Source organism: Zerene cesonia, unplaced genomic scaffold, assembly GCF_012273895.1.
Source record: "Zerene cesonia ecotype Mississippi unplaced genomic scaffold, Zerene_cesonia_1.1 Zces_u009, whole genome shotgun sequence".
Taxonomy (NCBI): domain Eukaryota; kingdom Metazoa; phylum Arthropoda; class Insecta; order Lepidoptera; family Pieridae; genus Zerene; species Zerene cesonia.
Genome location: NW_024045139.1, coordinates 1,137,348 through 1,152,360, shown reverse-complemented (window position 1 = coordinate 1,152,360; position 15,013 = coordinate 1,137,348). Strand labels below are relative to the sequence as shown.

At 41.4% G+C, this 15,013-nt stretch overlaps 2 protein-coding genes and 1 pseudogene across 2 annotated transcripts in view; all 3 read left to right on the top strand.

Moving 5' to 3' along the window:
* Nucleotides 1–962, top strand: part of LOC119839161 — a gene marked incomplete at its 3' end in the record, with an annotated part of 2,707 nt that extends 1,745 nt beyond the window's left edge. The window contains exon 2 of the mRNA XM_038365363.1: nt 22–962. Coding sequence (XP_038221291.1) covers nt 22–962 — 941 coding nt within the window. The remainder of the gene's footprint in view (nt 1–21) is intronic.
* Nucleotides 963–964: 2 nt separating this feature from the next.
* On the top strand, nt 965–1,874 carry LOC119839160 (annotated as a pseudogene).
* A 3,107-nt stretch (nt 1,875–4,981) lies between these two features.
* LOC119839159 (uncharacterized WD repeat-containing protein alr2800-like) lies at nt 4,982–14,793 on the top strand. Its single transcript, XM_038365362.1, has 17 exons — nt 4,982–5,406; nt 7,542–7,758; nt 8,042–8,202; nt 8,287–8,506; nt 8,891–9,000; nt 9,161–9,324; nt 9,562–9,730; nt 10,220–10,395; nt 10,625–10,776; nt 10,920–11,056; nt 11,646–11,804; nt 11,959–12,081; nt 12,532–12,637; nt 12,716–12,883; nt 13,714–13,829; nt 14,272–14,407; nt 14,664–14,793. Exons 1-17 carry the CDS (start codon nt 5,065–5,067, stop codon nt 14,783–14,785), a joined length of 2,778 nt encoding a protein of 925 aa, XP_038221290.1. The 5' UTR covers nt 4,982–5,064; the 3' UTR covers nt 14,786–14,793.
* Nucleotides 14,794–15,013: the final 220 nt, after the last annotated feature.

Below are 15,013 nucleotides of genomic sequence, written 5' to 3'. Positions count from 1 at the left end.
CTGATAAATCACTTCTTACAGAGGAGGAAATTAAATGTGAGAGTATATACACATCAACTACTAGAAGAGATAGTTCTGTCCGCAATATAGTTAATTTACTATTTCAAACCGATGATCCAAGTTGCAAATATGGTAATTCAAAAGCTATTGCAATAAAACAATTTAATCGGCTTGAGAATAGGTTATTAAAAAATCCCAAACTTAAGGCTGAGTATGCTTCAGTCATAGAAGAATATAAAAGTTTAGGTCACGTGAAAACTGTGCCATCACATGAAGAAGATTGTGATGATGCTGTATACTTACCTCACCATGCAGTGATCCGAGAGGATAAGGATACTACCAAGGTCCGAGTTGTCTTCAATGCTTCTTGTCCAGGAAGAAATGGCATCGCATTGAATGACGAACTTATGGTAGGCCCATCACTACAATCTGACTTACGTCACATTATAATGCGCTGGCGTCAATATCCAATTTGTCTCGTCGCTGACATTATAAAAATGTATAGACAGGTTAAAATATCTGAATTACATACAGATTTTCAACGTTTTGTGTGGCGCGAAGATCCTGATCAAAGACTGCAGCATCTTCGTCTCTTACGAGTTACATTTGGTACGGCTTCAGCACCTTATCTCGCTGTTAGATCACTACAGCAAGTTGCACACGACGATGGAGGAAAGTATCCACTGGCTGCTGAAAGAGTTCTTCGTGAATTTTACATGGATGATTTTATGTCTGGTTGCTTTTCTGTGGAAGAAGGTAAGCAAATTTATAAAGAAATAACACAACTACTCCAAGGAGGTGGATTTGTCTTGCAAAAATGGAGCAGTAATAGCGAAGAAATACTTAAAGAAATTAATGAAGATGTTGAAGATCAAGCAGAAAACCTGAAACTAAAAATAGATGAAATCATGAAAATTTTGGGACTTACCTGGAACAGAAGAACTGATGAATTTGAATACCTCCTCCTCCTGTTACAAAAAGAAAAGTTATCTCGGAAATATCTCGATTATTTGATCATGTTGGTTGGCTTGCGCCAGTAATAATTTCAGCCAAGGTTTATACAGAAATTATGGCTCTCGGGAATTGAGTGGGATGATGAACTTCCTCCACAATTACTGAAGGACTGGCTCAAGTATAGAAGTGAATTCGATACACTTACCAAATTCAATATCCCACGCAGGATTAACATCAATAATGATGATAAGGGTCGAGAATTGCGTGGCTTCTGCGATGCCTCAAATGTTGCATTTGCGGCAGTTGTGTACTTACGAGTGGTAATAATAATAATAATAATAAAAATCATCTTTATTTAGTTCTCACAACATTAGTCCATAACAAAAACTTAAAAATACAGAAAGGAGAAGAGGTAAACTCCAATGGTGAAGTCAACGTTGCACTAATCGCTTCCATAACGAAAGTAGCACCCATTAAACAAGTATCTATTTCGAAATTAGAGCTTTGTGGCGCTGTATTACTCACAAGACTGCTTCTTGAAGTGTCTCAAGCCATGGGTATGGAGAAGTCCTCTATTCATGCGTGGGCCGACTCACAAATTTGTGCTCGCTTGGCTTCAAGGACAACCTAGTCGTTGGAAAACTTTTGTCGGCAATCGTGTATCGGAGATTATTACTAATATGGGAGATTTAGTGTTAGTAGTAGAGAATGATCTTTCACCTGGAAGATGGTTATATGGTATTATAGTTAAAAAAAATCCCGGATTGGACGGAATTACGAGAGTTATCGGTCTGAAATGTAAAAATAATGTAATTAAACGTCCTATTTCTAAATTGTGTTTTTTAGCAATTACCAATGTTGATTTTTTCTGTTGTCTCACTCGAGCCTCATATGTGTGATGTATCATATCATATATCATGCGTAGATGCATGTAATTTGGTAATATATTATTTTGCATTTTTTTGTTTTGATGTGAAATTCTCATCAAGATTTTTGTTATTATTTACGTTTGAATTGGTTAGTTCTATTAAGGAAAATTTTGAAAATTTGTCCTTGGTGGGCTGTATGTTTACGACCTACCTTCATTGTATTTTATATTTTTGTTCACGCGAATCGTGATATGCTTTGTCATTGTGTCGTCTTAGCGTTTGAATATTGCACACATCTATTACGATCTATTATTTGAGTTGAAAGTTAATATAAACCTGTGTTATTGGAAGAAATGTGTATATTGCTCATTGTTATCATTCAAGTTTAAATAAATATACAGAGATATACATTTAAATTCGTTAACAAAGAAAACGTAGATGCAAACCATCAGCGATATTTAAAGAGGGAGTGTTGTTCACTCTTAAACAAATATTGACACAGAAACTAGGGAAAAGGCTAACATTGAAGAATATTGGAAAGACGAACATAGCAAAGCATTTGATAATTTGAAAGAGACACTAACAAGAATAGAACCTCTAGGATATTATGATGTTAAAGATAAGACACAAGTGATAGCAGACGCAAGCCCCGTTGGGCTAGGAGCAGTCTTGGTGCAGACTGATAATAAAGGCCCCAGAATTATTGCCTATGAAAATCGGACTCTCAATCGATGTGAGAGGAAATATAGCCAAACAGAGAAGGAAGCTCTGGCCCTTGTGTGGGCTATTGAACATTTTAATATCTTCCTATTTGGTAAACAGTTCGATCTGATAACTGACCACAAACCATTAGAGTTCTTGTTCAGTCAAAAATCAAAACCGTGCGCTCGAGTTGAAAGATGGGTTTTACGCCTACAAGCATATCGCTACACTGTAAAATATAAACCTGGAAAGACCAACATTGCGGACCCATTGTCGCGGCTATGTAACTTCTCAGACCAACCCATCATTTCGTCAATAGATGATTACGTTCATCAAATAGTCGAGATGGCAAAACCTTGCGCAATTTCTATGCACCAAATTATTAAAGAATCCGAGAATGATCCCGATATTGTCAGCATAAAAAAAGTATTTATGCCAATCAATGGGAGGAGTTAGTAAAGACTTATAAAATTTTCGCTGACGAGTTATGCTTTTACGAAAATATTCTTTTAAGAGGAAACAAGATAGTAATCCCACGAAATCTCAGGAAGCAGGTATTGCATGCAGCTCACGAAGGTCACCCAGGAATCGTAGCTATGAAGAGTCGTCTACGTTCTAAACTTTGGTGGCCCCGTATTGATAAGGACGTTGAGCTAATGGTAAAATGCTGCAAAGGTTGCACATTGGTCAGCTTACCCAATCCACCGGCACCAATGAAACGTCGGGAGCTTCCATCAGAACCCTGGGTGGATATCGCAATGGACTTGTTGGGACCATTACCTAATAATGACTATCTTCTCGTGATTATTGACTATTATAGTCGTTATAAAGAGATTAAAGTTACCAAGACTATAACAAGCGTACAGATAATTAAAATACTGAAAGAACTTTTTAGTCGATTAGGATACCCTCAATCTATCACTGCCGATAACGGTCGGCAATTTATTAGCGCAGAATTTAGAGAGTTTTGTCGCGAATGCAACATAAGACTGTTCAACACTGTGCCATACTGGCCACAAATGAATGAGGAAGTGGAACGTCAAAACAGGGATATTGTAAAAAGACTCAAAATAAGTTCAAGTGAGAAAAAGGACATTAGAGAAAAATTATATGCATATCTGATGATGTATAATTCCACTCCTCATTCAGCTACAGCACAATGCCATCAGAACTTTTCTTTAAAAGAATAAATAGAGATAAAATTCCTATGCTAAAAAATATAAACGTAACGGACAATGACTTGGAAGTTAGAGATCGAGACAAGTATTTGCATTATAATTTATGCCTTAGAGCTTATACATTATTCCACCACTGTCTCTAGACGTCAGTTACAGCTTTTGCAAATTCGGCCTGCATACATCGACGTGATATAGAAAAAATACTTTGAAATTTTCTCGGTACTTTTCACTTTCACACGACACAAACTATATTCAATTGATAGAAACTAACTAAGTAAAAAAAAAAAAAATCAGTTTCGTGACACGATCTTGTGATTGAACATTACAAACGGAAACAAATATAACATCTTACAAAGAAATTGTATGACGTACTGGAACAATTGAAGCAATTATATAAGTTTTTATACACCATAGTGATGGTTATCATCAGCCCATATATGTTCCCACTGCTGGGACACAGGCCTCCTATGAGGGTTCAGGCCATAATCCACCACGCTGGCCAAGTGCGGGTTGGCAGATGTCACATGTCGTCGAACCTTTTGATTCTTGGACATGCCGGTTTCCTCAAGATGTTTTCCTTCACCGTTTTAAGCAGTGGCGATGTTATTCACATTTATTGAAAAATCAATTTATTTTGTGCACACTCGCCCGGTCTCGAGCCTCGACTTATCGATTTTGAAGTCCGAGGTTCACAACACTGAGCCACCACGGCTTCTGTCTCTTAAATAAATAAAAGTATTAATAAATAGGCTTAAAGAGCAGAAAAATACTAAAAACTCTACTCGAGTATATAGTTTATTCCTATTTCGGGTTTCACCCGCGTACGCGTAAGTCCGCATCCCGTAGGAATATGGGAATAACAAGTTGCCTAAATGTTATTCCAGTTGTCCAGCTGTCTACGTACCAAATTTCATTGCAATCGGTTCAGTAGTTTTTGCGTGAAAGAGTAACAAACACACACACACATCCTTACAAACTTTCGCATTTTTAATATTAGTAGGATGTACCAATATGTATACATATAAAGTATGTAAATAAAAAAGGAGAATAAATATTAGTAAACTGTATGTGTATTATGAAACACACATATATAAGTATGAACTACGTACTTTTTTTTCATTAATTACTTCCAAAAATAATACAAACATGTAATACGTTATTGTGACGATTGTATCGGTCTACATATAACCTTAGTGTACGATAGTTAATCAATAATGTTTGAACACGCGAAGGCTGACAACTAGACACAGTGGCCGGACACGGCGAGTCCGGGGCTGACACGACACTCAATAGAGCGCCGCACTCGCTGGCCGGTGGCAGTATGTGAGTGACAATACTAAATATCTCCGATGTAGCGTCGAATGTATAACGCACTTCAGACATTGTCGTCGTCGCACAATACACAAATGGAGCCGGAGCTAGTGACTACGCTGCGCATGAGGCGCGGGGAGGCGGCCTGCGCGGACGTGTGCCGCGAGCGGCTGGCGCTGGGCTGCGGCGACGGCTCGGTGCTGCTGCTGCGCTGGCAGGCCGGGCTGGGCTGGGTGGAGGCAGCGGAGCGGCGGTGCGCGCACCGCTACGGCGCGGCGGCCGCAGCGTTCTCGCCCGCCGGTCTGCTGCTGGCCACGGCGGGCGGCGACGGAGCGGCGCGCGTGTGGGCCGCCGCCGACCTCGCCGCGCGCCGCGAATTGGCCGCACCGCAGGTACCCACCGCACCGAGCACCGACTATTAGGGTAATATTTACAGTTCCTCAGCGTCTTCCTTTCTATGTCACGCTGACACAATATTTTATTTTTGATTTTTTTTTATTCCTACATGTATCCTATAGCCTATATAGGCTAAAGCACCCACGAATTACGAACATTTCTAACGACAAAATAATTTTTTGTCTAGTACCTACTGAGATTAGTGCATTCAAACATACAAATAAACAAATTCTTAAGTTGTAGGTATGCTATTGGTATTGATTATGCGGTAGGCATTATTACTATTATGTGAAAATACGAAAGAAAACTAAAGTTAGCACTTTAATTATTATGTTCCGTATCGGATCGATAGCCATTAAACGAAGGACAAAGGTAATAATGTATGAGTATAAGATAAATGGTGTATATATATTATGTATATTACGATGAATGGTTGATATAACTATCACTCCTGGTCCTGTTCTAGCATCGCATTACGGTTTCAAGCTCGTGCAACTAATAACAGTGATGTCTGTAGGCTGGCACGAGTCGCTGAAAACCGAGTCATGACAATAAGTCTCAGTGAGAACAAATATTGTTATATAATATCGCCTTATTGTAAATTGAGAGTGTGGGAATATACTAAGATGATTGATTAAAAATAATGAAATATATAAAAGAAAGCATGAACTATAAACTTAAACATAAAAAACAATTAATTATGGATAATAATGACGCTTTTACTCATTAATAAATCCGTTAATCTTTTACTATTCACCTATACTATAATTTATTTTTATACCAAATTATGTACAGCTCCGACCGAGGTGGGTATCTTGTAGCTGATACTTGAAAAATAATTAACAGAAAACAATTAGACTAAAGTATTATGTGATATGAAAATATCACTTATATATTTTACACCTTCCGTGTCCACTTCCTTGGTCGTCTACAACATTGTTATTTCACTTAATTAAATCATAAACCCTCATGTCATAATAATGGGTAAAGATGTAATCGAAAAATTTTTTTTTTTTTCAATTATAAATGCAAGGGCAGACCTGATCCTATAATGAGACGAAATGGCAACAATTTTCTATCAAACACGTTAAGAATCACACAAAAATGTAAAAAGCCACGGACGTATTGAGAAATAAAACCCAAAAATATTGTCTAACTGAGAACGTCCTTTGGTTTTGAGAACTTCGGTTAAAAATTATAGTAGGGAGGCCAAGAGGGGATTTTGGGATGTACTCGAGCGCGTCAGATTATTATAAGGGAAGGTACCTTACCTATTAATAAGTACCTCCAGAAAGTATGAGCAGTTGATATTGGTGGGTGCGCCTACAGGAGCCGCAGGAAATAAAAAAATATCGATAAATCTCTAAGGTTACGCTCAAATTGTCAGATTAGCGAAATTTGGATTTTTTGTGTTGTAAATAACCCGTAATATCTTTATCTGACGCGCTCGAGTCATATTTTTTTTATATTTTACCTTTTATTCGTAGCCACGAAATTACCACATAAATCGTAAGTATAAGTTATATTTTATTTCAGTGATATGCCAGAGCATTCAAAATATCAAAATCTAACGTGCTTGAGTATTTCCACAGCCCCCTTTTTCTTTTATAATTAAAAAAAAATCAAAAACCTTTATCCACCGCTGAAATTGAAAACACTATAGGACTTTTTTTCTTGCTATCGTATACTCTGCGAATTCCAATAGGTTTCTGAAACGCTCGAGTAAATACACATTTAGCATCTTGGGCTCCCCTACTATTACAATAATACAATTTTGTTACACTAGTATGATGAGCAGCAAATCACCCTTATTTTCATTTTTATATTTGAATGTGGGAAAAATTTAAATAACATTTGATTATTTTTGTGTTTCTTGGTCGGGAATCATTTTTCAAGTGTGGTACTTCCCCGGTGCGAGCTGGTCCAATTCGCGCCGAAGCGTGCTCGACTACCACATACTAAAACGTTTATTTGATTAAATGGCGGTCACATTAATGATTGCATCACAGGACTGAAATGCATAGTTTACGTAATCAATACAGTGGAATTAGTTTATGGAAGAAGCTTAAAGTTTAATCGGTATAGATATGTGTTCAAAAATAAATGAAGGCCGTCGGATGGCGGCTTGCAGGCGACAGCGGTGCGCGCGCTCGCGTGGGCGCCGGGTGCGCGGCTGGTGGCGGCGCACGAAGACGGCGGCGTGCGCGTGTGGCGCGCGCGCGCCGGCGCGCTGCTGGCCGTGCTGCGCGCGCACTACGACGCCGTGCGCGGCCTGGCGCTGCTCGCCCGCGGCGCCTTCCTGCTCACCGCGGCCGCCGATGGCGTCGTTAAAGTGTATAACTTTGACGGTAATATGATGTTCTTCACACAATAAAAAATATTTGTAATTGTTTTAATACACGTGTAAATAATATTATTATGTATTAGTCTTAGCTAAAAGCATAAACATACATAGGTAGCACAGTTGAAGTCATCTCAAAAGTCAAAATGATCGCAGTCTACTTAACATATTCTAACAAAAAGTAGAATTCAAAATAAACATAAAACACAAAACAATGTAGGTGATATCTACATTTTATTAATAACTAGCCTTTGCTCGCGGCTGTACGGTATTGTGATATATAAATGTAGATGTATGTCGTGCCGGGCCGGAGGGCGACTCGGAGCCGGCGCCGCTGCTGTGGGAGAAGAGCGCCCACGATCTCGGAGCGCTGTGTGCGGACGGCGCGGGAGCGGTGGCGGCCACCGGCGGGTACGACGGCCGGGTGCGCCTGTGGCACGTCGCCGGCGAGGTCACGTATCTATGGTGGTTCGTTGCATATTCTCGCAAGATTGACTGATTGGGTTTTTATCTGAGGTGTAACGGACGGTAGCAGGAAGGTGAACGAAGCGCGCACGAGGGGCGCACGCTGCGCGGGCACGCGGGCGCGGTGACGGCGCTGCGGCTGGGGCGCGGCGTGCTGGCGAGCGGCGCGCTGGACCGCACGGCGCGCCTGTGGAGCGTGCCCGCCGGCGCCTGCCTGCGGGTGCTTCACGCTCACAGCAGATACCTCACTTGCGTTGCGCTCCCGGCTAACTTGCGGTTCATTATTACAGGTGTTTGTCCAGATTTAAAATCCATAGTAATTTACTTATTAATGTTCGTTTTAGCATGTCTTATTCTTCGAAATAAACTGACATACACTAACATGACATTACCCTAAAACTTCTAATCTTTTTAGTTATTTGTTAGTTTGTTACGATTACGAGATCTCTTAATGAGTCCCAAGCACATAAATAATATATAGAACGTATGGCCCTTTTTTACAATACAAATATAGACATTACTTTTCAAAAAATTTTCAATAATTAACCCTAGAAAGTTTAAACAGCCCCGTGTATCTTGCCATATAAAAAGCTGGATATGTTTAACAAAATTGTTACAAAACAACAAACACAAAGTATCATTATTTTGCTGCAAACCCTGACATCAATAATTAGGTTCCAATGACAAGACGGTGCGGGTTTGGTCGCTGGGCGATTTCTCACTGGACTCAAGTTTACAGCCTCCTTGCTCCCCACTATCACACTTCGCGCTCGGTGATCTTGAGGTTAGTATGTAGTAAGTTATTTATATAAAAATTTTTAGTCAACCAACATCATGAAAAAAAAGGTTTTCTTCTAATTTAATATAGTGATTGCAGTTTTGGTTGTTTTCGTTTAATAATAATAGTGTAAATATAATTGTAGTGGTGTCTGAACTGTGAATAGGGTATTGCACCGCTGGACGAAGTGGAGGACGCACACGAGGTGGCAGGCGAGGGGGCGGCGGAGCCGCGCGCGGGCGGAGCGAGGCGCGTCTGGGCGGAGCGCGTGCACGATGGACCCGTCAATTGCATTGCTGCTACCGACGAGTACCTCGCAACTTGCTCCAGGTGCAATCTGCTATCTTTAGAATTTGTGCAACCACAAGCCAACACACAAGTAAAGATTACTTCAAAGTAATCAGTATGTACAGCATAACATGGCAACAAGTTTTATCTTGTTATAACTAGTTGTAACAAAGGAATCTAGCTACAACAAATTCTTTTAGTAAAAAGGCGATCTAGCAATAAACGGCTCTCAACTGTAACATAAGCAAATAGGAAGAGTCGCTCGGTTGTTGTCCGCAGCGACGGCACCGTGAACATATACGCGTGCGGCGGCGGCGCTGCGGCGGTGCGGCAGGTGGCGGCGGCGCGGGCGCACGCCTACCCCGCGCTGGCCGCGCACTTCGACGCGAGCGGCCGCCTGCTGCTGAGCGCGGGGCTGGACGGCCGCGCGGTGCTGCTCGACGTTCCAGTGAGTGCGCTATTCCACTATACAGTTTCATTCATTTGTACATATAAAAGTGGCAAAGGCTAGGAGGGACTGGACCTCACCCACAGGTATGTGTGTTTGGGAAACTAAAAGATATGTTTTCATCGGATTTCTTTATAAAGAAACATTTTTATTAAATAAAAAAATAAAGGCCAAAACTTTAGTTATCATACGAGCACATACCTCACCCATTTATTCATCATTCTTCATCCCAGGCATTTCCGTCAAATACCGAACTGTGTCATCAGCCAAATGTTATTATTTCTTAATTTTAAAGATATTTGGTATACAGTCTGTAAATAGAAATGAGAAAAAGCGAAGGACCGAGGACACTACCGTGCCTGCTTAAGTGTGAAGTTTACTTAAGTGATAGAAAATAGTGTACTCGATACTACTTTCTATCACTTAGTTAACTTAGAGAAAAATGTATGATCATTACTTCGTTATACCTATTAATTTACACTGATATAGTCTGGTATAGAGGTAGCGTCAGTGCACGCGAGCGCGGGGCAGGCGGAGGGCGCGGGGGGTGGCGGCGTGAGGGACGCGCGACTCGCGCCCGCGCCGCCGCTGCGCGCGCTGCTCGCCACGGACGACGGCAATGCTGTCATATGGACTCTCGACGGGAATCTTGGAGAATCAACCCTGTATTTATCGTTTTAAACCTACTTTTTTGTCTATTTATCATGTAATGTTTATGTTTACCACATCATTTTTGAAGGGAGACAGATCTTGAAATTAAAATAATTTTATCAGTTGAGTCAAACCGTTTGTAGTTTCAAAAGATAACCATGATCGACATAATTTGAGTAATGATTCTCAGCGGATTCTGAGTGAAAAACCTAATTTGTAATATAGAGTGCGTGTGGTGTGCAGCGTGTCGGGCGGGTTGGAGGACAGCGCCACGTGCTGCGCGTGGACGAGCGACGCGCGCGCGGTGGCGCTGGGGGCGGCCACGGGCGAGCTGCGCGTGCTCGCCCCGCGCGCGCCCGCTCTTCTCTGCCAGCAACCCGATGCGCACGACCTCGGTAGCTGGTTTTACTATGCTTTATTATCTTTTTACATTTGTTTTTTTGCAATCATCATCAGCCCTTATATTATGTTTCTACTGCTGTGACACAGGCCTTTTATGACGATTGATTTTCAGTTCAATATTTTTATTTCCTTTCAGGGATACTGAGCTGTGATTTTGCTTCTACATCCATATTTCGTACATCCGAGGATACCAGCGCATATTACACGTTAGCGACGGGCGGCCGAGACGCTCTCGTTAAACTGTGGCGATTGAAACTCACTGAACAAGAGAAGGTAAATAATTTCAGTCGTTTCGCTAAAATAACTTTCTATTAATGATAGGGACGAGCTTGTCCACGTTCTCACCTGATGGTAAGCTGAGATGTGGTCTAAGATGGAGCGCGCTTTATTAGAAGGTACCTGTACACTCTTCTCTTGAAGACCTCTAGATTGAACTCGTCGTGGAACACAGACCCAGGAAGCATATTCCAATCCCTTGCGGTTCGAATAAAGGACGTGGAATCGAACCTCTTAGTCGGGGTTAATTGAACGCCCACCAAATAGTGTGCGGTGCCTAGAGTCTTTTGATCTGAGTATCGCATGTCGCGTGATGGTCGGCCGCAGAGTAGGGATAAAGCGAAAAGTGCTCGTCAGAGAAGCCGAGGCCAATAAGGCGGCGTCTAATATAAGTTAAATATCTATAATGTGAAAAAAAGTTTCACTTTTAGTGTGGCTTCATAAAACCGCATAATCCTTGATTTCTTAATAGATATTATAGCTATACATAATTCACACCATATACAAGGCATCATTTTAGAAAAAATTAAAAAGTACCAAGGTCTATACATAGAAATAAAACCACTATCGTAACGTATCGTCGCAGGGATTGACCGGTTCGCTAGAGCTGTATCGTTCGGTGAGCGCGCACGAGGGTGCGGTGCAGTGCGTGCGCTGGGGGGGCGACGGGCGCGCGCTCGCCAGCGGCGGCGCCGACCGCTGGGCACGCGTCTGGACGCTGCATACCGATAAAGACCATGTGGAGGTGTGGATCATTATTTTTTTTTACACTTTTATAAGTTATCCATAGAGTGTTTGCTTTTTTCTTTTGCATGTGTATATAATTTTTCATTTCATTTTACTATAAGCTCGCATAAAAGATAAGGAAGGTTGATATTTTTGGATAATACTACTCGCAGTTGAGAGCGCTGGCGACGGTGAGCGCGGGTGGCGCGGGCGGCGCGGCGGCGGTGGCGCTGCCGGCGCGCGGCCTGCTCGCTGTGGGCGCGCTCGACGGCTCGCTCGCTCTCTGGCAGCTGCCGGTAACTGTTCCCGTGTCTGTCGTGTTCTAATTATATGAGACGACGGTGTTCACAAAGTTTTTACATGAAGTAGAATGAAATAAAAGATACATTTATTTATTTACTAGCGGTCTACCCCGCCATATAGCCTATAGCCTTCCTATAGTGAAAGTAAAATACACCGATGGTTTAATTTCTTTTTCGGACATTATGTTTTAAACTTTTTATGGTAATAAGTCGTCAACAACACGTCTCATATTGCGGCAGTATGAGACGTTTTGTCAGCGTTAACAGCGTTATCAGTGTTTCAAACGAACTAAATAAAATAAGAGCTCACTTTTTAAGTGCGCTATTATATGCCAAGACTTTTTGTGTGGTATTGTTGATAAGTCACAGATGCAGGATCGCGTGTATAGTATCATTATTCATAATTACTGTCAAAATGTTATACTATAGTTTTCGTATTTTTAGGAACAAGGCAGTTTGCAAGACGCAAATGAAGAGGACGCGGCGCCTCGCTGCTGGGAGCTCGCCGGCGTCACGCGGTGGTTACATCAGTACGTCACACGATGCCCTGGTCAGCGATTTGTGGATTTATATACATTTAAAAACAATTTTGGGCATGTCGATAATGTGTTTCGCCGTTCCGTGGCAGGGTCTGGAGTGAGCGCGCGCGAGGAGGCGGCGCTGGAGGGGCGCGCACGCGCGTCCGGCGCCAGCGGCGCGCTCTTGCTCGACACCAGCCTGCGCGGCGCCGCGGCGCTGTTCGCGTTGCGCTGCGGTACTTACTGCTTGCCGGTGGCCTGCCGATGTGCACAGAAATGTGATTTGGTCACAGTGATGGCCATAGTCATTTGAAAACGTTGATTAGAAAACTGCCTTACGTACGCGTAGGCAGAATGATGCAGAGCAGATGAAAAAATGTTTAATTGTATTTTTTAACAACCTTCCCAATTTTAAGATGAACATCCCTCAGATGTTCATCATAAAATTCTAAAATTCCAATTGACTATCAAACACAAAAAGAATCACGTTAATCGGTTGAAATCCTACGCAGTTGTCGAGAACTTTCCGCGTACGGTGAAGCTTTAGAGAACGATTTACCAGCTACGGTGTTCCCGAACAATTACGACATTGAGGCCTTCAAGAAAAGAGCGTATATGTCCCTGAAAGGCCGGCAAAGCACGTGTAACACCTCCAGTGTTACAAGTGTTTATGGGCGGTGGTGACCATTTAACATCTGCTCCTTTGCTTGCCCTGCCATAAAAAAAAAAGTTGTCGAGTAACTACACAAAAACAGCAATATTGAGATTCTCCTCGTCTGTGGGAACATCGGTTGAAAATATAACGTTAATATTAAGCTCAATGAATATATTCATCCAACTTGACTTCCTCCAAAAACTATTTTGAATCTTCAAAACATAATTTAAAATTTACCACCGTTTCGGAAAGAAATTTCTATAAAGAGCTGATATTGGTGCCGAAGAACTTTCCAGTGGTTCTTAAGCAACAAAAATCCATGGATTTTCATTAAAAAAATAAAACAAAAGATTTACTTCAAATACAGTATTGTTATGTTCAGTTCAAATTCTGATACAGCAGCAGTGGTACGACTAGGTTACAGCATAATAAATGGTTATATTTCTGGTATAGATGAGGACGTGGATCAGAATAGTGGAGGCGATGAAAGCAATGAGATCAGTGCGAGCACCCGGCGTCGCCTGCTCGACGAACTGCGCTGGCTTAGAAAATTACACTACGATGATCTGGTATAGACTTATTTAGATTTTACGCAAATAGTGTAGATATTTCGACCAAAAACTGCTATTTTGTGTTCTAACAACACCAAACCACGATATCATATGCGTTGTATAAACTATTCATTGTTCTCTATTGACAATGTTTTCCCTAAAAAGTTTTTTATACGACTTAAAAAAAAAATTGTCCCAATAAAATGTTTTCTACACCGATAACCAAAAGCAAGTACCACTCTTTAGGCAAAATACATTTCACTGAACGCCAAGTAAAGAATAAAGTAAAACAATAAGATATAATATAACAATTATAAGAATGGTTTAAAAGGTATTATTTTTTCTCTGTCAATAACTTTGTATGAATTGCAACAACGACATAATATTGTAATTTATAATTTATCGTATCACATAAATATACCGATTGCTAAGCGAACTAAGCGCGCGTTTCGCTCCACAGGATCAGGCGGAGGTCCCGCACGAGCTGCGCTGCCCGCTGACGCACGGCGCGCTGCGCGAGCCGGTGCGCGCGCCCGACGGCTACACGTACGAGCGGGCCTCGCTGCTCGAGCACCGCTTCGCCGCCGACGCGCCTGGTGAGCCTGTGGGGCCGCACGGGGACGCACAACCGCTCGCAAGCACGCACACACCTTTACAACTATTAATTATATAATTGTATATATAAGCGTGAGATCTGTAGCATCCATTGTACATAAGATCAACATAAAAACAATTTTAATTTAAAGATTGTTATGGTCCTTCGAGGTCCACTCTCATAATCCACTAATTGTTTACACTTGCCATAAATCAAAATGGCCCAAATTAAATTTATTTGTTTATCTATGTATATAGATATATCTCCAATGACCCAGCGCCGGCTGCATAGCACGCAACTGTCGCCCAACTATCGCCTTCGTGATCAACTTCGTAAGTTTTACGGATGGAACTCTACAACAGATGATTCGACAGAGTGAAGCGATATTTATTTATTTGTGAATATTATCGTAATAAATTATAAATACGCATTGCATCTTTTTATTTCAGTTTCATAAGATAATTCATGCGAATATTGTAAGACCTAATGTTTATTAATATATGCTATTTGCTGTGAATAATTACATATTAAAACTTAATCTAGGCATATTAAACAAATGGCTGTGTATCGCTATCAACACGTCGCCGATGCGAGCCGGCTCGAAGGA